General features: G+C 59.4%; 1 protein-coding gene across 4 annotated transcripts in view; it reads left to right on the plus strand.

Moving 5' to 3' along the window:
* Positions 1-24,051, plus strand: part of AGAP3 (ArfGAP with GTPase domain, ankyrin repeat and PH domain 3) — a 65,716-nt gene that overhangs the window by 27,307 nt on the left and 14,358 nt on the right. Inside the window, exons 2-10 of one of the 4 annotated variants that reach the window (XM_038755603.1) lie at positions 7-24; positions 1,188-1,283; positions 1,456-1,543; positions 3,260-3,345; positions 3,581-3,722; positions 3,948-4,082; positions 4,174-4,301; positions 7,473-7,634; positions 10,727-11,673. In XM_038755603.1, coding sequence (XP_038611531.1) covers positions 7-24; positions 1,188-1,283; positions 1,456-1,543; positions 3,260-3,345; positions 3,581-3,722; positions 3,948-4,082; positions 4,174-4,301; positions 7,473-7,634; positions 10,727-10,789 — 918 coding nt within the window. In that variant the 3' untranslated portion in view covers positions 10,790-11,673. Of the gene's footprint in view, positions 1-6; positions 25-1,187; positions 1,284-1,455; positions 1,544-3,259; positions 3,346-3,580; positions 3,723-3,947; positions 4,083-4,173; positions 4,302-7,472; positions 7,635-10,726; positions 11,674-11,850; positions 11,944-24,051 lie in introns of those variants that run through there. The other 3 variants (XM_038755602.1, XM_038755604.1, XM_038755605.1) reach the window with 3 other exon arrangements.

Raw genomic sequence — 24,051 nt, forward strand, 5'->3', positions numbered from 1 at the left:
TCTAAGCGCTGGGGGAGAGACAGGGTCATCAGGTTGTCCCGCGTGGGGCTCACCGTCTTCATCCTCATTTGACAGTCTTTTAGACTGTGAGCCCACTGTTGAATAGGGACTGTCTCTATATGTTGCCAACTTGGACTCCCTAAGTGCTTAGTACAGTGCTCTGCACACAGTAAGTGCTCAGTAAATACGATTGATTGATTGGTTGACAGATGAGGGAACTGAGGCCCAGAGAAGTCAAGTGACTCACCCACAGTCACACAGCAGACAAGTGGAGGAGCTGGGATTAGAACCCACGACCTCTGACTCCCAAGCCCGGGCTCTTCCCACTGAGCCTGGGGTTGGGGGGTGCGCTTGTGTGTCTGCAGGGCAGAGCCGGGGGCGAGGGCCACCCCCTGCAGCCGGGCTTCGGCCGCCGGCGACCCGGGGAGGAGGCTGAGGACGGGCCAGGCGGGCGTTTTAGCGTGACAGCCGGGGGACCCAACGGGCCGGACGTGTGGATTCGATTCGGAGGGCCCGCTGGTTCTCTGGGGACCACCCCCCTCCCACCCCCATCACCCCCATCCTAGGCCTCCAGGCTCAGCCCTGGGCCTCTGACTGAGTGTGGGGAAGCAGAGTGAGGGTGGAGGGGAGGCAGAGAGATCCCAGGGCCCGGCTGGACTCCCAGGGAGAGAGGAGAGGGGAGATCCCCGCTCCGGCCAGGGAGGAGCCAGGAAGCAAGGTGTGTTTGTGTAGTGTGTGCGTTTGTGTATGTGTGGGGAGTGGGCCCTGGGCCCGGCCTCCCTCCCTTCCCACCCTCCTCTCTTCATCCAGCCTCAGGAATGCGGTGGGCGGCCCCACCCTGGCCAGGGTGAGCTGTTCGTACTCGCCGGAGGAGCCGGGCTCCCCGCTCAGGGCCTGCCCACCTCCGTGCCAGCCGCCGTGCCCGTCCCGGGACCTGCCGGGCGGCCTCCCGGGCCCTCTGGCTCTCAGGGACCCGCGCCCAGACCGGCGTCTGGCGGGGGGCAATCCTGGGAAGGGTCTAGGACCGCCCATCCGACCCGGGCATCGTCGCCGGGGGGCCCGGATGGAAACCTGTTTCCCGCCCCGGTCCCCGGAGGCCCGATACTGGTCCCGGGGCCGGTGTTGGGGGGTGTGGTGGGGGAGGGAAGGAGGAGGGGCCAGCGATGGAGCGCCACCAGGGACCCTAGGCCCTAACGACTGACCACCCTGTCTTCTGCCCCTCAGACTCATTCGTGAACAGCCAGGAGTGGACCCTGAGCCGTTCGGTGCCGGAGCTGAAAGTGGTGAGTGCATCCAAGGCTGCGGGAGCCCAAGAGGGTCGGGACGGCCGCCCCGGGCCCCTCCCTGCGCCCTCCTCCTCCTCCTCCTCCTCCACTTCTCCTTTCCTCCCTTTCTCCCCTGGCCTCCTCCCTCTCTCTCCCTGTCCCTCACCTCCTTCCCCTCCCTCCCCCACAGGGCATTGTGGGGAACCTGTCTAGCGGGAAGTCGGCCCTGGTGCATCGCTACTTGACGGGGACGTACGTCCAGGAGGAGTCTCCGGAGGGTGAGTCCCGCCGGCTCTATCCCAGCATCCTCCCTCCTTCCCCCTCCCCTCCCTCTCCGCCGCCCCCCTTCATCCTTCTGGGCACGGGTCCCCTCTCCTCCCGCTCGCTCAGTAGATGCTCCTTCCTCTCCGCATCAAGTGGAAGCTCCCGACTGTCGGCTTCGAGCGGCCGCGTGGCTTAGTGGGAAGAGCCCGGGCTTGAGTCCGAAGTCGTGGGTTCTAATCCCGGCTCTGCCGCGTATTAGCCGTGTGACTTTGGGCAAGGCACTTAACTTCTCTGTGTTTCAGTTCCCTCATCTGTAAAATGGGGAGGAAGACTATTAGCCCCACGGGAGACAACCTGATTACCTCGTATCTACCCCAGCGCTTGGCACATAGTAAGCGCCTAACAAATGCTATCATTATTATGATTTGACAGGGCCCCCAGTTAGCCCTGTCCCCCTATTTATCATTGCTCTCTTCCCACTGACACCCAGCCCGCACACTTTGCTCCCCTAATACCAACCTACTCGCCACCTCTTTCTCGTCTCCCTCACCAACGACTCCTTGCTCACGTGCCTCCTCCCGCATGGGCTGTCTCTCCCCTTTCACTTTTTTTTCTTTTTTACTGGTATCTGTTAAGTGCTTTCTATGTGGCAGTCACTGTACTAAGCGCTGAGGTAGGTGCGAGCCGATCGGGCTGGACCCAGTCCGTATCCCTCATGGGGTTCATGGTATTAATCCCTATTTTGCACGAGGTAACTGAGGCCCAGAAAAACAAAGTGGCTTGCCCAGGGTCACACGGCAGACAAGTGGCGGGGTCAGGGTTAGGGCCACGCTGCTTGGGGCATTTAAGTGCTTACTATGTGCTAGGCACTGTGCAGAAAAGGACTGCGGTGAATACAGGTTGATTAGGTCGAGCACAATTCCTGCCCCACATAGGGCTCAGAATCTCCGTAGGAGGGAGAACAGGTACTTAATCTCTATTATGCAGATGAGGAAACTGAGGCACAGGGAAGTTGTGACTTGCCCGAGGTCACACAGTCGGCAAGTGGCGGAGTGGGGATTAGGACCCAGGTCTCCTGACTCCCAGGGCCTTGTCTTTCAGCCAGGCGTCGCTGCTTCTTCACATTCACATCTGCCAGACCGCCACTCTCCCTGTCTTTAAAACTTCACTAAAATCACATCTCCAGGAGGTCTTCCCTGACTAGTCTCTCTTATCTCCCTTCCCCGTTCCTTCCTATGCCCTCGAGTCCTCACCCCCTAACCATTTAAGATACTCTCCCTTTCCCTTGCCCCGTAGCACTTACACACATTGCTTTAAACTAGCTCTTTACCTCTCTTCCTCTGGACTCTAAACCTGTCGTGGGCAGGAAACCTGTCTTCCAACTCTGTTGCACTGTAGTCTCCCAAGTGCTTGGTATAGTGCTCCGCGTACAATAAGGCTCAGTCCATGGTATCGATTGATCGATTGGTTGCTTTCCCCACCTGCAGTTTATTTTAGCGTGTCCCCCTGACTAGCTTTTAAATGCCAGTCTCCAAGCGCTTAATACAGTGCTCCGCACCCAGGGATGGCTCGATAAATACCCTAAATCGATCCATTTCCAAGGAGCGCCCTCAGCTCCTGCTACCGCAGGGCCTCGGCTCGCCCCATGAAGCTCGTCCCCGTCCCCCCCAATTCGGAGTGTCCCCCCCACCCCCCGGGGAGTAAGATCCTAATTCCGATCTCTGTCCCAGGGGGCCGGTTTAAGAAGGAGATTGTCGTGGATGGTCAGAGTTACCTGCTCTTGATCCGAGATGAAGGAGGGCCCCCCGAACTCCAGGTGAGCCCCTCCCGGCTCCCCTATGCCGCCCGCTCCCCAATATCCCCTCTTCCTTCTCTCGTCTCAGGGCTCAGGGAATCTCGTTCGGGTGCCGGGCCCCAGCTGGGAGGACGAGGGAGGCGAGGCCAGGGGACGGGGCAGGGTTCGAGAGGTCGGGTGGGCCCGGGAAGGGTCGGGGGAGAGACGTTTGGGGGTGGGACCGGGGTGGAACGGTGTAGCCGGTCTCTCCCCGCAGTTTGCCGCCTGGGTGGACGCGGTGGTGTTCGTGTTTAGCCTGGAGGATGAGATCAGCTTCCAGACGGTGTACAACTACTTCCTGCGCCTGTGCAGCTACCGCAGCGCCAGCGAGGTGCCCATGGTGCTGGTGGGCACTCAGGGTGAGGCCCGGCGTGGGGGCGGGAGTGGGGGCGGGGCGGAGAGGTGCCCCGGGGCCTTCCGCTGACCCGACCTCGCTGGGGGCTGGCGTGTCCGGCCCCCTTGCTCCCCCACCCTTCCGCTGTTTGTGCCGACCGGGCCCAGCCCACCCCCATCCCATCCCCCCCACCCCGGGGGGATCCCTGAGCCCCGCCGAGCCCCCGCTGAGCCCCCCGCTCCTCCCTCAGATGCCATCAGCGCCGCCAACCCACGGGTGATCGACGACAGCCGAGCCCGCAAGCTGTCCACAGACCTGAAGCGCTGCACCTACTACGAGACGTGTGCCACCTACGGACTCAACGTGGAGCGGGTCTTCCAGGATGGTAACGGCCGGGGGCGGGGCCGGGCCGAGGCCTGGGCATCCTCTCCGGCCTCCGACGCTGACCACATCGCCCTCCTTTCCGCCCCCCGCAGTGGCGCAGAAGGTCGTGGCCCTGAGGAAGAAGCAGCAGCTCGCCATCGGGCCGTGCAAGTCACTGCCCAACTCGCCTAGCCACTCGGCCGTGTCCGCCGCCTCCATCCCCGCTGTGCACATCAACCAGGTGGGAGCCCGTCCCTCCCCTCCTTTCCCCTCCCCCGGGCCGTGCCTCCTCCATCCCCCTCGTCGTCATCACGCACATCAGCCGGTTGGGCGCACGGTCCCCTCCGCTTGCCCCCAGCCGCTCCCGCCGTTTGCGCCTCGTCCACCAACTGGACGGGCGGCAGGGGAACCCCCTCCTCCAAAAAAAAAAAAAACCCGAAACTTGCCTTCCTTGCAGAGAGCACAGCCTACTACTACTAGTAATAATAATGGTAATAAGAATGATAATAATAAAAAGTAATGATTCTGGTACCTGGTAAGCGCTCACTGTGTGGCAAGCACTGTTCTAAACGCCGGGGGAGATACAAGTCGATCAGGTTAATCTTTATCCCCATTTATCCCCAGAGAAGTTACTTGCTCAGAGTCACACAGCAGACTTGTGGTGGAGCCAGAATCGGAACCCAGGTCCTCCAGACTCATAGGCCTGTGCTCTATCTACTGAGCCACACTGCTTCTCTAAGTCTGATCTGTTGCACAGTATTTACTTGAAAGCCAGAGCGGGAGAGGCTAGAATGGAGAGGCAGAGTGGACTACGTTATCTTTAGGCCCGCTGCCTGATTTCTCCCAGGCCCATATCCTGATTTCCTTTATGTGTGGGGCATGCAGGCCCTGCTTGTTTTCCAGAATCTGGCTTACCTCCACTCTCCGCCATCCCGTTTCTCCTCCTGCGCCCCCCTCTTTGTCTCCCATCCCGTTCCGATCAGGACTGGGGCCGCCCCTTCCCAGCCGGGGCTTCACGATCCGGGGGTTGGTTCTCCCAGAGGTCGGGGGTTGGGAGGTGGGGAGGGGAGCCGAGCTGGGAGTCTGGGAGGCGGGCCCTCCAGTTGGAGACCCTCACACACACCTGCCGCTCCCAGGAGGAGAGGCGGTCCCTCTGCCTCGTCTTACCCAGGTTGCCCGGCTGTACCCTGGCCGTGCCCCCTCAGGGCCCGGCCTAACTGCTCGTTCGGTCTCTAGGAGTTTTGAGGGGGAAGCCGGGCTCCTCGACTCTCTACCATCCCGAAGGAAGGCACTGCCCAACTCCTCTCCTCCTCCTCCTCCTCCTGTGGTTTTTCTTCTTTTTTCTTAAATATGGTATTTGTGCAGCGCTTACTATGTGCCAGGCACTGTACTAAACGCTGAGGTAGATTCGAGCTACCTGGGTCAGACGCAGTCCCCGTCCCATATGGGGCTCACGGTCTTAATCCCCATTTTACAGATGAGGGAACCGAGGCCCAGAGAAGTTAAGTGACTTGCCCAAGGTCACGCACAGCAGACAAGTGGCGGAGCCGGGATTAGAACCCAGGTCCTCTGACTCCCAAGCCTGTGCTTTATCCACTAGGCCATGCTGCTTCGCACGCTCCGCCTCCTCTTCCTTCTTCTCCTCCCCTTCCTCCTCCTCTTCCTCCATCTTCGTGCCAGTCTCTCAGTTCCCTACTCAAAGACCAGTTACTCCAGCACCTGGTTCGGGCCCCCAGGGGGAGGGAGACATTCCGCGGGCCCCCCGTGGGTCTCCGCAAATCATCTCTCACCCCATCAATCAGTGATATTTATTGAGCACGCACTGTGTGCAGAGCCCCATACAATACCACAGAAATAGTAGGCTTGTTCCCTGCATCTTCTGAGTCCGGGGATTTCACCTTCTATGATTTACAAGGGAGGGTAATCCCCCTTTGCCTCCTTCCCATACCCCTTTCTGTTTCCCCGTCTAGACTGTAAGCTCGTGGTGGGCGGGGAATGGGTTCTACCGACGCTATTATGTGTATTTGTCCAACTGCTTAGTACAGATGCTCTGCACGCAGTAAGCGCTCAATAAATACCGTTGATTGATGTCTTTTCCCCCATCGCTCTCCCCAAGCCACCGGACTCACCTCCTTCCACTCCCCCGTGTCAGTCTCCTGTGCTCTCCCCCAACCCCTTTCGTTTCCCTCTCGTCTGAGCCCGTCCCGGCCCTTCCCGAGTGCCTGAACTCCCGATTTCGCTTCCTGGCTCTATTCCCAAGCCGCTGATGGTTAGCGGTCCTCAAGCTTCACACCCGGCGGGCTTGGTTGTTCCCAGGCACGGCAGGGGCCACTGGGCTCTAGAGTCTGGAAGGGGAGGAGGCGGGAAGTCAGGGTCCAAGTCCCCGGGGGTGCGGGAGTTGGGTCTGTGCCCCAAGGACGTTGGGAAAGAAAGCTCTCATCACCTGTATAATAATAATAATAATGATAACATTTATTAAGCGCTTACTATGTGCAAAGCACTGTTCTAAGCGCTGGGGAGGTTACAAGGTGATCAGGTTGTCCCACGGGGGGCTCACAGTTTTCATCCTCATTTTCCGGATGAGGGAACTGAGGCCCGGAGAAGTGAAGTGACTTGCCCAAAGTCACCCAGCTGACAATTGGCGGAGCTGGGGTTTGAACCCATCACTTCTGACTCCAAAGCCCGGGCTCTTTACACTGAGCCAGGCTGCTTCTCAGCTTCTCTTTACTGGGCAGTCTTAATGGGTGGGGGGGCAGGATGTATCTGACCCTGCTTCTTCGGGGTCCTGCCCAAGGGCCTCAATGCCCCTTACCAGGGGGCACGAAGCAGCTCAACCCGGGCAGGGGGAGGATGGGCTTTAGCTGCGGGTGAGGGTTTCTGTGGCTGGGGGACTGGATTGGACTGGATCGAACTGGAGGGAGAAGAGCCCTCAGCCTTCCCTTCCCTCCCCCCCACCTCGCCACCTCAGCCCCTCGCCAGCCTTGCCTCCCCTTCCTCCCCTCTCAATCCCTCACCAGCCTTCCCTTCCCTTCCTTCCCACATCCCCTCGCCAGCCTTCCCTCCCCTTCCTCCCCGTTGAGCCCCTTGTGAGCCTATCCTCCCCCACAGGCCCTCACCAACCACCGTTCACCCTCCTCGCTGCCGTGGCCTCTCTGCCCCTGAGTAGCCACCCTCCCGCCTTCTCCCCGCCCCTCGGACTTCCTCCTCTCGGCAGTGTCCCCCTGCCTTCTCCCGCCCCTCAGTTTCCCCTCGTCCTTCTCGCTGCCCCTCAGTAGCCGCCCCTCGGCCTCCTCCCCGCCCCTCGGCCGCCACCGCTCCTCGGGCTCCCGCCCTCCCCTCGGCCTTGAGCCGCCGCCGCCGCCCCTCGGCCTCGTTGCCGCCCCTGAGCCGCCACCGGGTCCGTCTTCCCCAGGCCGCGAACGGCAGCGGCGGCGGCGCCTTCGGCGACTATTCGTCCTCGGTCCCCTCCACCCCGAGCATCAGCCAGCGGGAGCTGCGCATCGAGACCATCGCGGCCGCCTCCACGCCCACGCCCGTGCGCAAGCAGTCCAAGCGCCGCTCCAACATCTTCACGGTACGCGGGCCCCCGCCGGGGTGGCGCGGGGACGCGGCCGGGGGGCCGGGGCAGCCGGGGATGGCCCGCGGGCGGCCGGGGGCCGGGCCACCACCGGCTTGGGCTTCCCCACCTGTCTCCTTTCCTCCCTAGTCTCCCCGACCCACGGATCCATACGCCGGATCCCCTCCCTGACACACTTTCTTCCCCTCCCGGTGTGGGCACTTGGTGCCACTCTCTCACTCACGCACACGTACACACACACACGTCCCACCCTCTCACTAAGCCCCAATGCTCCCCAGTCCAGCACAGCCCTTCCCTCATTCCCTCCAGCCCCCAAACAGGCAGTTGAGGCCTCAGCTCCTGTCCCACACCCCCTTCCCCAGCCCCGCATCTCCTAGGATGCTCCCCACGGTGTCTCGTCATTCCCCTCACCTGGAGCTCAAGCCTCCCCCCCTCCCCCCCTCCCCCCCCCCCCAAACTGGTCCTTCCCGGGCAGCTGTCAGGGGCCGGGCCGGCTGAGGCGGGGGGAGGAGGGCCAGACCGAGCCCACCACGGGGCCTCTGGCGGTTCTCGACGGTCGGGGAATCGATCCTTCCGCTAGGCTCGGTGTGCCTCTCCCCGGGTCCCAGAGCTTCGAGTCCAGGCCCACCTCTGTGGCCGGGCCCGGCTCTTCCTGGGCTGTCGTGAATGCCCCCCAACCTACCCGCCCCGGGCCGAGCCCCCCGCCGCCTTGCTCATTCGGTCTGCGTCCTCCCCCCGTCCCCGCACCCTGCTGCCGGTCAGTCTGGGACCCTGCCCGCCCCGCTCTGCTCCCGCTAAAGGCTGCTCTGACCTGCGGCCCAGCCCTCAGCTCAAGGACTAGCCTCTGCCCTCCCCTTTCCTCCCTCCTCTCCCCTTCTCCCTTCCCTCCTTCCCTCTTCTCTCTCTTCCCTTCCCACCTCTCCTCCCCTCCCGTCCCCCTCCATCTCCTTTCTGTCCTCTCTCCTCACTGCCTTCCTGCCCCCTCCCGTCGCCCCCCCCACCCCCCGCTCGCTCCTGTGCTGTCCGTGGCCCGCAGCTGCCTGCTCCCGTGCTCCCCCGCACCCCGCTGTCCTGCCGCCCCCGCTGCCGCGGACGCTGTTGTCGGCTTGTGCACGCACCGGTCCCTCGGCGCCCCCGGCCCCCGTGTGACGTTGACTTTGCGCTCTGTGACTCCGCTCCGTGGCACCAGTGGACGTCCCCGCCTCACGGCCATCCTCGTTGCGATTCATGCTCCGCCCGCCACCCTTCTCCCCTCCCCCCCGCCCCCCCATCATCGTCCCCAGAGTCATCACACGTTCTCCCCCGTGCTGGGCATCAGCTCCCATGATGCATCGCCACCGTCGGATCGCGGTCGCTATCGTCGCAGTAACGTCACGCGCCTTGTCGTCGTCGCGGTGGCGACCTCGCAGCCACTCCATCCGTGCGACGGCGACCCCACTTTTCATCCTCGCCATGACTTCCTGCTCCATTGTTGCCGTGGTGACCTCACGATCTCTCCATCTCTGTGATGGTGACCTCACTTTTCATCCTCACCGTGACTTCACGCCCCCTTGTTGCCATGGTGACCTCAGTCTCCCCCCGTCACACAGTGATGATCTCACTTTTCATTCTTGCCGTGACTTCACTCTCCCTTGTTGGCATGGTGACCCCAGTCTCTCCATTCCTGCCGATGGTGACGTCGCTTTTCATCCTCGCCATGACATCATGCTCCCTTGTTGCCATGGTGACTTCATTCTCTCCATCCCTGCTGATGGCGATCTCGCTTTTCATCCTCGCCATGACTCCACGCTCCCTTGCTGCCGTGGTGATCCCACAGTCTCTTCACCCCTGCGATGGCGACCTCGCTTTCTATCCTCGCCGTGACGTCCCGCTCCATCGTTGCCGTGGTGACCTCACAGCCACTCCATCTCTGTGACGGCCGCCTCGCTTTTCATCCTCACCGTGACTTCCCGCGCCATTGTTGCCGTGGTGATCTCAGTCTGTCCACCCCCGCATTGATGATCTCACCTCATTCTCGCCGTGACATCACTCCCCTGTTGCCACGGTGACGTCACAGCCTCTCCATCCCTACTGATGGTGACCTCACTTTTCACCCTCATCGTGACTTCACGCTCCCTTGTCGCCCCGGTGACGTCGCAGCCTCTCCATCCCAGCTGGTGGTGACCTCACTTTTCATCGTCGCCGTGACTTCACGCTCCCTTGTTGCCACGGTGACCCGGCAGCCTCTCCACCCCTGCTGGTGACCTCACTCCTCATCGTCGCCGTGACTTCACGCTCCCTTGTTGCCATGGTGACCTCACCCTCTCCATCATCCCGGTTGTGGTGACCTTCCGCCCCGCACCGTCACCGAGGGGGTTTCTCGGGCTTCCGGGCCCCCCCATCATCCGGCCACCTTCCCCCCCTCCCCCGCTCGGCCGCGGGGCTTTGCCTGCCTCCTCATATCTCTCCCTCTGACCTCTGGCCTCGCCGCTCTGTGCCGCTGCTCTCGTGACCTCCCGGCTCGCCGCCGCCCCTGCCACCTCTTGTACTCGGCTCGTCCCGGTCCCCGTCCCGGTTGGGCTGTCGGTCCCAGGCCTCCCGGGAGCCTTTACTTGGGGGTCCGGCGCCTCTGCCTGACGACGGCACCGGGGTCCGGCACGGGAGGAGCCAGCGGTGTGGGGGGGTCTTCTTGCTTGGCACCGGGCCCTGGGGCAGGGAGGGCGGCCGCCTTAGGGCGACGCACAGGCGACGGTCCGCTCTCGGAAGGTTCGTTTCCGACCCATTCTCCCCGGCCCCGTTCCTCGAGGCTGAATTTCTTCCTGGGGGGGCCGACACCGCTCCCGCCGCGGCCCCTCCCTCCCGTCCCCCGGCCCCTGGCCGCCTGGGGGGGAGCAGGAGGGGCGGGCGACGACGGACCCACCAAGCGGCAAAAACCAGCACCGCGCTGTCTGGCGCCCGCTGCCGCCACCTCCTCCTCCTCCTCCTCCTCCTCCTCCTTCTTGGGGCCCTCGGCCTCCTGACCCGGGCGCTCAGCCCTCTCTAGGGCTGACGGATTCGTGTCGGGCTTGAGTATAACTTGCCAAAAATCTTTATTCTTTCGATATTTGCAGATATGTGCCACTGTTTCCAACTTTTCATCAACAAAAAGGCCTTTCCAACTCCTTCCAAATTAGAAGAGCAGGTGGTGGCACCCACAGCACCTGTGGACACTCTCCTCCTCCCCCTTCTCCCCGCACCCCCCCCCCGGGGGCGGGGGCGGAGGCGGGCTGGGCCCCGAGACCGCTCTCAGATGAGAAGCGTCGTCCGCGCTCCCCGCCGTGCTCCCCGCCGCGCTCCCCGCCGTGCTCCCCGCTCCAGAGACTCGCAGGAACCTTTGTAACTAACCCCCTGCCCCGCACCCAGCAGCCCCCCGCCCCAGGGAAGGCTAGAAACGCCAGCGGCTGCGGGGCCGCCCGGGGGAACGGGCCCGGCCGGATGCCGCCGGCCCGCAGAAGAGGGAAGCCCGGCCCCAGCGGCCCCACGGGGGCGTGACGGCGGCCACGGAGGGGACGGGGAGTCCAGCAGCTGCTCCGGCCCGCTCGCTCCTGGGGGGAGAAGTCCGTCCCTCGGTCCCCTCCTCCCGCCCCCTTCTTTCCTCCGGCCGCTCCTTCCCGCATGGACTCTTCTGCCGCTCCTCCGCCCGCTCCGGCTCCGGACTCCGCCGCTTGCCTCTTCCCCTCTTTTTCCGGTCGCCTTCGTTCCCGGGAGTCGAGGCCGGGTGGTCCGGGGCGGTGGAGGAGGCGCGGCCCCCCCTCCTCGGCGCTCCTCCCCTCCCGTCCTCCCCCCTCGGTGGGCCTGCCCGTGCCCTCCCTTACTCCCCCGGCCCCCCCGAACCCGCGCTGCCTCTGGATGTCGCGCCCCGTGCTGCCAGCCGCCCCCCCGCCCCGCTCGCCCCGGGCGCCTCGCCCGGTGTGGCCTTGGTGTCTTGTGTCCTGGCTCTGTTGTAAGGGCGGCGGGCCCCGGCCCCGTAACCCGTGCTGCTGCTCTGTATGGTGCCGTGTGTAAGAGAATAAACCCGTTGGAATACGCGTGGTCTCCGTTCCTTCCCTCGCCCGCCGCCCGCCACGGTCAGGCCCTGCCTCAGGCCCCCTCACCCCCGGCCCCGGGGAGGTTGGGGGGGGAGGAAGGGGGAGCAGGGAGCTCGCCTCCGCCCGCACCCGTGCCCTCTGACGGGCCTGTGCCTCTTCTCTTGCAGTCTCGGAAGGGTGCGGATCTGGAGCGGGACAAGAAGGCCCCGGAGTGTAAGGTGGACAGCATCGGCAGCGGACGGGCCATCCCCATCAAGCAGGTGAGCACGTGGACCCCGGGTCCCGAAGGGTCGGCGTCCCTCTCCTGGGCAGCGAGGGCCCTCCTCCCGGCACGGCGCTCCGGAGATGAAGGTTGCCAGGCTAGGAGTTGGAAGTTGGGGTACTGAGAGCAAAGAGCAAGGCTACTTGGGACCACTGGGGCCGGGTTTTGGGGGTCCTGCGGGAGGGCCCCCCCCCCCCCCCGCCCCCTCCCCATCGTGCCCGGACGAGCCGGCAGAGGGCGGCAGAGGACCGTTTTGGGGACCGTCCGGCCCAGCGGAAGACCACGGTCATCATCATCATCATCAATCGTATTTATTGAGCGCTTACTATGTGCAGAGCACTGTACTAAGCGCTTGGGAACTACAAATTGGCAACGTATAGAGACAGGCCCTACCCAACAGTGGGCTCACAGTCTGAAAGGGGGAGACAGAGAACAAAACCAAACTTACTAACAAAATAAAATAGAATACTTTCCAAGCGCTTAGTGCAGTGCTCTGCACACAGTAAGCGCTCAATAAGTACGATTGATTGATTGATTGACCACTGAGGCCATGGTCCCAGGTGGCAGCAGCCACAGGACCCCCGGTTTCTCTCCTGCCCCATTATACGGGTAGAGAAGTCCAATCTCTTGGCTGACAGGGAGGCAGGATACAGGTAGGGATGGAGTGGGGCATCTGACTGCAGCTGGGACTGGTTGTCAGAGCCAACCCCCCCCCACCCCCATCCATTTCTCCCTCATTCATTCAATCGTATTTATTGAGCGCTTAGTGCAAAGCACTGTACTAAGTGCTCCCTCCAGGTCAAGCCCCACTCTCTCACTAATAATAATGATGGTATTTGTTAAGCGCTTACTATGTGCCAAGCACTGTTAACAAAATAAAATAAATAGAATAGATATGTACAAGTAAAATAGAGTAATAAATATGTACAAGCATATATACATATATACAGGTGCTGTGGGGGAGGGAAGGAGGTAAGATGGGGGGGATGGAGAGGGGGACGAGGGGGAGAGGAAGGAAGGGGCTCAGTCTGGGAAGGCCTCCTGGAGGAGGTGAGCTCTCAGCAGGGCCTTGAAGGGAGGAAGAGAGCTAGCTTGGCGGATGGGCAGAGGGATTGGGGGCATTCCAGGCCCGGGGGATGACGTGGGCCGGGGGTCGATGGCGGGACAGGCGAGAACGAGGTACGGTGAGGAGATTAGCGGCGGAGGAGCGGAGGGTGCGGGCTGGGCTGGACAAGGAGAGAAGGGAGGTGAGGTAGGAGGAGGCGAGGGGATGGATGGACAGCCTTGAAGCCCAGGGTGAGGAGTTTCTGCCTGATGCCCAGGGTGAGGAGTTTCTGGCCATGCCGGGACTCCCGTGCGCTCCTGGTCATTGCGTCCGGGCAGAGGTCCCCATGGGCTCGTGGTCGGTGTGTTTGGGCGGCGGGGTCCCATGAGCTTGCGGTCGACGTGCCCGGGCAGCGGGGTCCTCTGTGCTCGTGGTCGGTGTGTCTGGACGGTGGGGTTCCGTGTGCGTGCGGTCGGTGCGTCTGGGCGGCGGGGACCTGTCTGCTTACGGTCGGCGAGTCCAGGGCGGCGGACCAGCCCAGTGTCCCTGTCCAGCCTAGGGGAGGTCAGGGCGTTAGATCTTGTTTGATAATAATAACGATGGCATTTATTAAGCGCTTACTATGTGCACAGCACTGTTCTAAGCGCTGGGGAGGTTACAGGGTGATCAGGTCGTCCCACGTGGGGCTCACAGTCTTCATCCCCATTTTACAGATGAGGTCACTGAGGCCCAGAGAATCAATCAATCAATCAATCAATTGTATTTATTGAGCGCTTACTGTGTGCAGAGCACTGTACTAAGCGCTTGGGAAGTACAAGTTGGCAACATATAGAGACAGTCCCTACCCAACAGTGGGCTCACAGTCTAAAAGTGAAGTGACTTGCCCAAAGTCACCCAGCTGACAATTGGCAGAGCTGGGATTTGAACCCATGACCTCTGACTCCAAAGCCCGGGCTCTTTCCACTGAGCCACGCTGCTTCTCTGTTTATTGAGCGCTTACTGTGTGCAGAGCACTGGACTAAGCACTTGGGAAGTCCAAGTTGGCAACATATAGAGACAGTCCCTACCCAACAGTGGGCTCACAGTCTAAAAGTGAAGTGACTTGCCCAAAGTCACCCAGCTGACAATTGGCAGAGCTGGGATTTGAACCCATGACCTCTGACTCCAAAGCCCGGGCTCTTTCCACTGAGCCACGCTGCTTCTCTGTTTGACCCGGTCTTAGCACATGATAAGCGCTTAACAAGTACCCCTATGGTTATTGCCATTGAAATTGTTGTTGATACGGAAGAGGAGGTTTGTGGGTTTTCGCCCCATTTAGGGGTGGGGATCGCCAGGGATTAATCAATCAATCAATCAGTCGTATTTATTGAGCGCTCACTGTGTGCAGAGCACTGTACTAAGCGCTTGGGAAGTCCAAGTTGGCAACATATAGAGACAGTCCCTACCCACCAGTGGGCTCACAGTCTAAAAGGGGGAGACAGAGAACAGAACCAAACATACTAACAAAATAAAATAGAATAGATATGTACAAGTAAAATAAATAAATTTTATTATTTATTTATTTTATTTATTTATTTATTAGGGAGCGTGGGTCTGGCTGGGTCGCCCTGTCTGGCCGGGACCTGCCGTTGCGGGAACGGCGGTGGACGGGTCGGTCCCGTAATGCAGGGTTTCCCCGAGGCGGCGCGGTGATGATGATGATGATGATGATGATGATGATGATGATATTTAAGTGCTTACTATGTGCCAAGCACCTGCCGTTGCGGGAACGGCGGTGGATGGGCCTGTCCCGTAATGCAGGGTTTCCCCAAGGCGGCTTGGTGATGATGATGATGATGATGATATTTAAGCGCTTACTATGTGCCAAGCACTGTTCTAAGCACTGGGTCAGATGCAAGGTGATCAGGTTGTCCCACGTGGGGCTCACAGTCTTCATCCCCATGTTACAGATGAGGTAATTGAGGCACGGAGAAGTGAATCCACTTGCCCAAAGTCACAAAGCTGACAGGCGGCCGAGCTGGAATTAGAACTCACGACCTCTGACTCCCAAGCCCGCGCTTTTTCCGCTGAGCCAAGCTGCTTCATTATGGTGCACGTTAAGCGTTTACTGTGTACCGAGCCCTGTTCTAAGCGCTGGGGTAGATACAAAAGAATAATAATAATAATAATGGCATTTATTAAGCGCTTACTATGTGCAAAGCACTGTTCTAAGCGCTGGGGAGGCTACAAGATGATCAGGTTGTCCCACGGGGGCCTCACAGTCTTCATCCCCATTTTACAGATGAGGTAACCGAGGCACAGAGGAGTTAAGTGACTTGCCCAAAGTCACGCAGCTGACACCCGGGGCTCAGTCTTCATCCCCATTTTACAGATGACGGAACGGAGGCACAGAGGAGTTAAGTGGCTTGCCCGAGGCCACACAGCTGACAAGTGGTGGAGCTGGGATTAGAACCCACGGCCTCTGGCTCCCAAGCCCGGGCTCTAGCCACTGAGCCACGCTGCTTCTTAGCAGTGGAGACCCTTGGGCCTCTTGGAACACGGGACTCTGCCCCCACACTCCCCCGTTGGCTCCACCCCCACATTCATGCATTCAGTCGTATTTATCGAGTGCTTACTGTGTGCAGAGCACTGTGCTAAACACTTGGAGAGTACAGTTCGGCAACCGATGGAGATAATCGCTACCCATCAACGGGCTCACAGTCTAGAAGGGGGAGACAGACAACAAAACAAGTCGACAGGCAACAACAGCATCAAAAGAGAAGCAGCATGGCTCAGTGGAAAAGAGCCTGGGCTTTGGAGTCAGAGGTCACGGGTTCAAATCCCGGCTCCACCACTTGCCAGCTGTGTGACTTTGGGCCAGTCACTTCACTTCTCTGGGCCTCAGTTACCTCATCTGGAAAATGGGGATTAAGACTGTGAGCCCCCCGTGGGACAACCTGATCACCTTGTAATCTTCCCAGCGCTTAGAACAGTGCTTTGCACATAGTAAGCGCTTAATAAATGCCATCGTCATCCTCAAAAATAGATAAGTAGAAGTAATGATATATACACATCATTAATAAAATAGAGTAATAAATACGTACAAATATACACAAGTGCTGTGGGGAGGGGGAGGAGGTAGGGCAAAGGGAGGGAGTGGGCGTGGAGGAGCAGAGGAAAAAGGGGGGGCTCAGTCCGGGAAGGCCTCCTGGAGGAGATGAGCTCTCAGTAGGGCTTTAAAGGGAGGAAGAGAGCTAGTTTGTGGCTAGCTCCACACGGATATGTGGCTAGCTCCACATGGATGTGTGGAGGGAGGGCATTCCAGGCCAGGGGAAGGACGTGGGCCCGGGGTCGACGGCGGGACGGGCGAGAACGAGGCCTAACGGTGAGGAGATTAGCGGCAGAGGAGCGGAGGGTGCGGGCTGGGCTGCAGAAGGACAGAAGGGAGGGGAGGTAGGAGGGGGCGAGGTGATGGACAGCCTTGAAGCCGAGGGTGAGGAGTTTTTGCTTTATTCATAGGTTGACAGGCAGCCACTGGAGAGTTTTGAGGAGGGGAGTGACTCGCCTAGAGCATTTACGTACAAAGATAATCCGGGCAGCAGAGTGAAGTATAGACTGAGGCGGGGAGAGACAGGAGGATGGGCTCATCTCTGCCACTTGTCTTGTCTGATGACTTGACACCTGTCCACGTGTTTTGTTGTCTGTCTCCCCCTTCTAGACTGTGAGCCCGTTGGTGGGTAGGGACCGTCTCTATATGTTGTCCAACTTGGACTTCCCAAGCGCTTAGTACAGTGCTCTGCACACAGTAAGCGCTCAGTAAATAGGATGGAATGAAATGACCGTGAGCCCGTTGCTGGGTAGAGACCATCTCTAGATGTTGCCGACCTGTACTTCCCAAGCGCTTAGTCTAGGGCTCTGCACACAGTAAGCGCTCCGTAAATACGATTGAAAGAATGAGATTGGAGAGGAGGCCGGTGCAGTAATTCAGTGGGGATAGAGATTGTATCAGCAAGGTAGCGGTTTGGGTGAAGAGGAAAGGGCGGCTCTTGGCGATGCCCCCCTGCCCCCGGGCCATCGTCCAGCTCAAGAGGCTCTGTCGAGGCGGCCCTGGGGGCGGGGGGCGGGAAGGACCGGGGTTGCCAGGGTGGCCCCCAAATTTGGGGCCATGGTGCCCCCAAATTTGGAGCCATGGTGTGCCCAATAATGGGACGGACGGCCGCCGCCGCGGGTTCTAATCCCAGCTCCCTTGCTTGTTAGCTGTGGGACCTGACTGCACTTCACTTCTCTGGGCCTCAGTTCTCTCATCTGTAAAATGGGGATGAATCAATCAATCAATCGTATTTATTGAGCGCTTACTGTGTGCAGAGCACTGTACTAAGCGCTTGGGAAGTCCAAGTTGGCAACATATAGAGACAGTCCCTACCCAACAGTGGGCTCACAGTCTAGAAGGGGGAGACAGAGAACAAAACCAAACATACTAACAAAATCAACACCTAGAGACGGTCCCTACCCAACAGTGGGTTCACAGTCTAGAAGGGGGTGACAGACAACAAAACAATCAATCAATCAATCAATCGTATTTATTGAGCGCTTACTGTGTGCAGAGCACTGTGAGCCCCACGTGGGACAATCTGATTATCTTGTATCTAACCTTGTATAATCTTAGGAAGCAGCGTGGCTCAGTGGAAAGAGCCCAGGCTTTGGAGTCAGAGGTCATGGGTTCTAGGTCCGGCTCCGCCAATTGTCAGCTGTGTGACTCTGGGCAAGTCACTTAACTTTTCTGTGCCTCAGTTACCTTATCTGTAAAATGGGGATTAAAACTGTGAGCCCCCCGTGGGACAACCTGATCACCTTGTATGTAACCTTGTATAATCTTAGGAAGCAGCGTGGCTCAGTGGAAAGAGCCCGGGCTTTGGAGTCAGAGGTCATGGGTTCTAGGTCCAGCTCCGCCAATTGTCAGCTGTGTGACTCTGGGCAAGTCACTTAACTTTTCTGTGCCTCAGTTACCTTATCTGTAAAATGGTGATTAAGACTGTGAGCCCCCCGTGGGACAACCTGATCACCTTGTAACCTCCCCAGCGCTTAGAACAGTGCTTTGCACACAGTAAGTGCTTAATAAATGCCTTTATTATTATTATTATTGTTGTTGTTGTTGTTGTACCCCCCCAGCGCTTAGAACAGTACTTGGCACATAGTAAGCGCTTAACAGATGCCCTTATTTTAGAGATGCATAGTGGCTCGGTGGAAAGAGCCCAGGCTTTGGTGTCAGAAGTCATGGCTTCTAATCCCGGCTCCGCTGCTTGCCAGTTGTGGGACTTTGGGCAAGTCACTTCATTTCTCTGCACCTCAGTGACCTCATCTGTAAAATGGGGATGAAGTCTGTGAGCCCCGCATGGGACAACCTGATCACCTTGTAACCTCCCTGGTGCTTAGAGTAGTGCTTGGCACATAGTAAGCGCTTAGCAGATGCCATTATTTTAGAGAAGCATAGTGGCTCAGTGGAAATAGCCCGGGCTTTGGAGTCAGAAGTCACGGCTTCTAATCCCGGCTCTGCCACTTGTCCGCTGTGGGACTTTGGGCAAATCACTTCTCTTCTCTGCACCTCGGTGACAGCGTGGCTCAGTGGAAAGAGAACAGGCTTTGGAGTCAGAGGTCATGGGTTCAAATCCTGACTCTGCCAATTGGCAGCTGTGTGACTTTGGGCAAGTCACTTAACTTCTCTGTGCCTGTTACCTTCATCTGTAAAATGGGGATTAAGACTGTGAGCCCCCCGGGGGACAACCTGATCACCTTGTAACCTCCCCAGTGCTTAGAACACTGCTTTGCACATAGTGTTTAATAAATGCCATTATTATTATTATTATTTTATTAAAATGGGGATGAAGACTGTGAGCCCCGCGTGGGACACCCTCATCACCTTGTAACCTCCCCAGTGCTTAGAACAGTGCTTGGCACATAGTAAGCGCTTAATAACTGCCATTATTGTTATCCCGCTCCCCTTCCCACGTCAGAGCCCTTCCCTCACTGGGAGCAGGGCCAGGGAGCAGCACCTCTGTGTTGCTTCCAGGAGAGCCAGGGTGGTCCCGGGAGCTGCTGGGGCAGGAGGGGTGGGATGGGGTGGGGGGAGCTGGGGGTCGTGAGGAAATGTCAGGGGCTCCCAAGCCTGCTAGCGGGGTGCAGGACCACCTCTTGGTGCTGCCCCAAGCTTGCTCTTTGCCCCCCACCCCCCCAGGAAGACGGCTAGGACCGGCCTGCCCCTCCCCACCCCTCTGCTCCCCTCCTGTGATTGGTCCCCCAGGCCCCGCCCCCGTGGGGGACCCCTCATTCATTCATTCAATCGTATTTATTGAGCACTTACTGTGTGCAGAGCACTGTACCAAGCGCTTGGGAAGTCCAAGTTGGCAACATCTAGAGACCGTCCCTACCCAACAGTGGGCTCACAGTCTAAAAGGGGGAGACAGAGAACAAAACCAAACAGACTAACAAAATAAAATAAATAGAATAGATATGTACAAATAAAATAGAGTAATAAGCACATACAAACATATATACATATATACAGGTGCTGTGGGGAGGGGAAGGCGGTAAGGTGGGTGGGATGGGGAGGGGATAATAATGTTGGCATTTGTTAAGCGCTTACTATGTGCAAAGCACTGTTCTAAACGCTGGGGGGGATACAAAGTGACCAGGTTGTCCCACGTGGGGCCCACAGTCTTAATCCCCATTTTACAGATGAGGTCACTGAGGCTCAGAGAAGTGAAGTGACTTGCCCAAGGTCACACAGCAGACATGTGGCGGTGCCGGGATTCAAACCCATGACCTCTGAGTCCCAAGCCCGGGCTCTTTCCACTGAGCCACAGGGCTTTGCCAATCCTCCTGTGATTGGTCCCGGCCCCGCCCCTCGGCTCCCCTCCTGTGATTGGTCCACCAGGCCCCGCCCCCGGGGCCCCCCTCCTGTGATTGGTGCCGGCCCCACCCCCTGCTTCTCCAGAGCTCGCGCTGGCCCCGCCCCTCGGCTCCCCTCGTGTGATTGGTTCCCCTTCCCTCGGGACCCGCCCCCTGCCCCCTCCCCCTCGGCTCCCCTCCTGTGATTGGTCCCCTTCCCTCGGTCCCCGCCCCCTCGGCTCCTCCCCTGTGATTGGTGCCGGTACCGTCCCCGGGCCCCTCCGAGGCTCATGCTGGACCCGCCCCTCTGCCCCCCTCCTGTGATTGGTTCCCCTTCCCCCGCCCCCTGGCTCCTCCCCTGTGATTGGTGCCGGTCCCGCCCCCGGGCCCCTCCTGTGATTGGTCCCCCTTCTCTCAGGCCCCGCCCCCTGGGCTCCTCCCCTGTGATTGGTGCCGGTCCCGCCCAGGGGCCCCTCTGCGGCTCCTGCTGGCCCCGCCCCTCGGTTCCCCTCCTGTGATTGGTCCCCCTCCCCCCGGGCCCCGCCCCCTGTCATCGGGGCCCCGCCCCTCCCCGCCGGCTCCCGGGCTCCCGGCCTCCCGCCGGGAGTGGAGATTGCCTTTCAGTTGCCATTTGCATTATTCCCAATCAATCCCGACTCCGCAATTAAGTCGGCTGGCGGAGGCGGGAGGCGGGAACGGGTCCTCTGGGGGCCGTCGCCTCCGCGCGGCTCCATTCCGCCCCAGATTGCTTCCTGATGCTCCATGAGCGGGCCCGGCCCGGATCCACCCCACCCGCCCCACCCTCCAACCCCCATCCCTTGGGGACCCGGCCCGGTCGCCTCCCACATGGCACCAAGGGCTGTTTGCGGATGCCTCCCTCCCTCCCTCACACCCACGGCCTCCAGGCCAAAAAGAGTCGTTACCGGCCACCCCGACCCCCACACGGAATCCCTGCGCCCCCCGAGTTAGCTGCACCCCAAGGGGACCCCGAGACCCCCGCGCCAGCCAGCCGCAGAGCCCCGGGGAACCTGTGCCCTAAGGGGGCCCCGAGACCCCCACCCACTCCGGCTGACCGCATCAACCCCAAGGAACCCGTGCCCTAAGGAGGCCCCGAGATCCCCACCCACTTCTGCTGACCACAGCATCCCTAAGGAACCTGTGCCCAGAGGGGGCCCCGAGACCCCCGTAGTGCCCCTCTGGAAACCTGTGGCTGAGGGGACCCCTGAGTGCCCTCCCTTAGCAGCTCTGTGGCAGCACTCCCCTCTGTTCTGGCTTTTTGGGGGGCTTAGTTGGGGCTGGGGCACAGCAGAGGTTGGTTCTCTGCTGCCCTTCCCTGGGAAATCTTTTTGCTCTTGGGACGCAACACCCGCTGCCCCATGGATTTCTGGCATACGGTCATAGTAGGAGGAAGAGAAGCAACGTGGCCTAGTGGTTAGAGCCTGGGCCTGGGAGCCAGAGGGTCCTGGGGTGCTAATCCCGGCTCCGCCACTTGCCTTCTGCGTGACCTAGGGCAAGTCACTTCTCTGTGCTTCAGTTATCTCATCTGTAACGCGGGGATTAGGACTGTGAGCCCCATGTGGGACGCAGCTTATGTCCAACCTGATTAGCTTGGATCTATCCTAGAGCCTAGAATAGTACCGATACCTTAACAAATACCGGAAAAAGTAGTGACTGTGTTGATCAGCACTTGCTCTGCGTTAAGCGTCCGGGTCATAAAGGATAATCAGTCCAAGGAGGAAGGAGAGGATGTCTGCCCCTTGTATCTGACCGGGCTGTGTATCACAGAGACACTTGGGCATGGAACTGCTTACCTGCACAAGTTCTGGTTTCCACTGCCCACCTAACTCTCTCTCTCACCTACCAAACTACAATGGTCGCCCTTCCTCCTGTGGAGGTGGCCACCTGGGACCTGTTCACCAATGAAAAAGCCCCCTCTAGGAAGGTAGCTCGATTGTATTCATTGAGCATTGTTACTACTGAGCATTTATAGCGTGCAGCAGAGCACCATACTAAGTGCTTGGGATAGTACAATAGAGTAGACGTGACCCCTGCGCTTGAGGAGCTTCCAATCTAGCTTGGGTAGAGTTACAATTTGACCCTGGCAAAGAGATCCCAGTTGAGTGTGAGCTCCCAGACAATGTGGCTGCACTCTTGGGGAGTTGAGGGTGGGGAGAGCTGGTGAGTCTTCCCGTCGTTGCTTCTGGGAGGAGCGTCTCCCAGAAAAGGGGCTCAGGCCAGCGCTTTGTAAGGCGGGAAACCAGTTCAGCTGTTGGTATGAAAACCCTGTCCCAGCTTAGGAGGCTTAGGAATGGGGCACGGGTGACCGGGAAGAGTGGTGAGGGGCCAGAAAGCGGCCTGCAAGATAGGAAAGCAGATCCTGGGGGCCCCACTTACCCCACTGTGCTCTCCCAAGCCCCTAGCACAGTGTTCTGCACACTGTAAGCACTCAAACACCATTGATTGCTTGAGTGGAGGCAGAAAGGAAGATTCTAACATTTCTTGAGCGTCTACTTGACGCATGGCACTTACACTAGGTGTGTGGGATTGTATGGGGCCATCAGTCAGCGGCTGCCCCTGCCCAAAAGGAGCCGACAGCTTCTGGGGAGGGAAGACAAGCACAGAGCAAAACAACGGAAATAGGGTGAAAGATGTGGGCAGAGTCAGTGACTCCTGTCCTCATTTCCCGGAGGCCTTTGGGATGGCCAGCCCCTGGAGAGGACTCCAGGGTAGCAGCCTGCTTTTTTACTTTTTAATTGGTATTTGTTAAGCATTCATTGTGTGTCCAACACTGTTCTAAGCTCTGGGGTAGGTACAAGTTAATTAGGTAGGACAGAGTCCTTGTTCCACTAGGGGCTCACCGTCTAAGTAGGAGGGAGAGCAGAGATTTAATCCCCATTTTACCTTGCCCTTTAGACTGTGAGCCCACTGCTGGGTAGGGACTGTCTCTATATGTTACCAACTTGTACTTCCCAAGCGCTTAGTACAGTGCTCTGCACACAGTAAGCGCTCAATAAATACAATTGATGATGATTTTACAGTTGAGGAAACAGGTATAGAGACGTGAAGTGACTTGCCCAAGGTCACATGGCAAGCAACTGGCAGAGCCGAGATTAGCACCCATCCCCATCCATGCTTCCATCCCCAGCGCATCCTGTCTGTTTCCCAGGCATTGCGGGGTCCCCCCCTCCCCAAAGCGGGGGGCTGCTGTAGGGCTGGGTCCCCCATGTTCCTGTGGGCAAACCCTTTCCCTTAGAGCAGAGGCCTGCACTCAGCCAGCCCCGAAGGCGAGACTCGGTTTCCAGAGAAGACTCTGCTGGATGGGGGACGTGGGCTCATGGCTTCCAAGCCACCAGGACTGGCTACCTCCTCCTCTCGCGAGCTCTGTCCATGCCCCCCAGCCTGCCAACCAAAGAGAGGCCCAGACTGGGACTGCTGGCCACGACCCTGCCCTTCCCTCCCCTCCAGGGCTGTCCTCGGCGCTGGGCCTGTGCCATGGGCACCTGTGCCCGCTCGCTGGCTGCGGGGATCATAGGCCTCATCAGCCTTCAGGGGCCACCAGCCACTCATGGGCAGTAGCCAACATCGAGGCTCCGGATACCTAGATAGATAAATGGCGTAACTAAATGGACTAGGCCTGAGGGGAGAGGGGAAGTTGGAATGGTGGGCTATTTAAGTCTGTCACCTGGCTCGAGAGAGGACCCCCGAACCACCCCCAGCCCATCGAGGTCGCCGCCGCTCCTCCGAGTCTCCTGTTGAGCAGCTTTTCCAGAGGCTGAATTGCTTGCCGGTCCCAAGGCTATCTGCCTGGCTTGCAGGGGTGTCAACCCAAGACCCCAGTCCGAACCAGGACAGCTAACCTCCAGGGGCAACTGCGGGAGCGGGGAGGAAGGTAGCAAATGGGACCTGGAGTCCATCGGCTTGCGCAGCTGGGCACAGCTGTACTATCGCTCCAGGAGAGTAGGGTTGGGACCCTGTGGGATTTACTCCCTTAACCCCGCCTCCCTCAGCCCCACAGCACTTATGTCTGTATCCACAGCTCATTGATTTCTATTAATATCTGTCTCCTCCTCTAGACTGGAAACTCTCTGCGGGCTCGTGTCTACCAACTCCGTCATACTGTACTCCCCCAAGCGCTTAGTACAGTGCTCTGTGCTCAATAAGCACCATTGATTGGTTAATCGACTGTGGGGGGGACAG

The sequence above is a fragment of the Tachyglossus aculeatus genome, chromosome 13, assembly GCF_015852505.1.
Source record: "Tachyglossus aculeatus isolate mTacAcu1 chromosome 13, mTacAcu1.pri, whole genome shotgun sequence".
Lineage (NCBI taxonomy): Eukaryota > Metazoa > Chordata > Mammalia > Monotremata > Tachyglossidae > Tachyglossus > Tachyglossus aculeatus.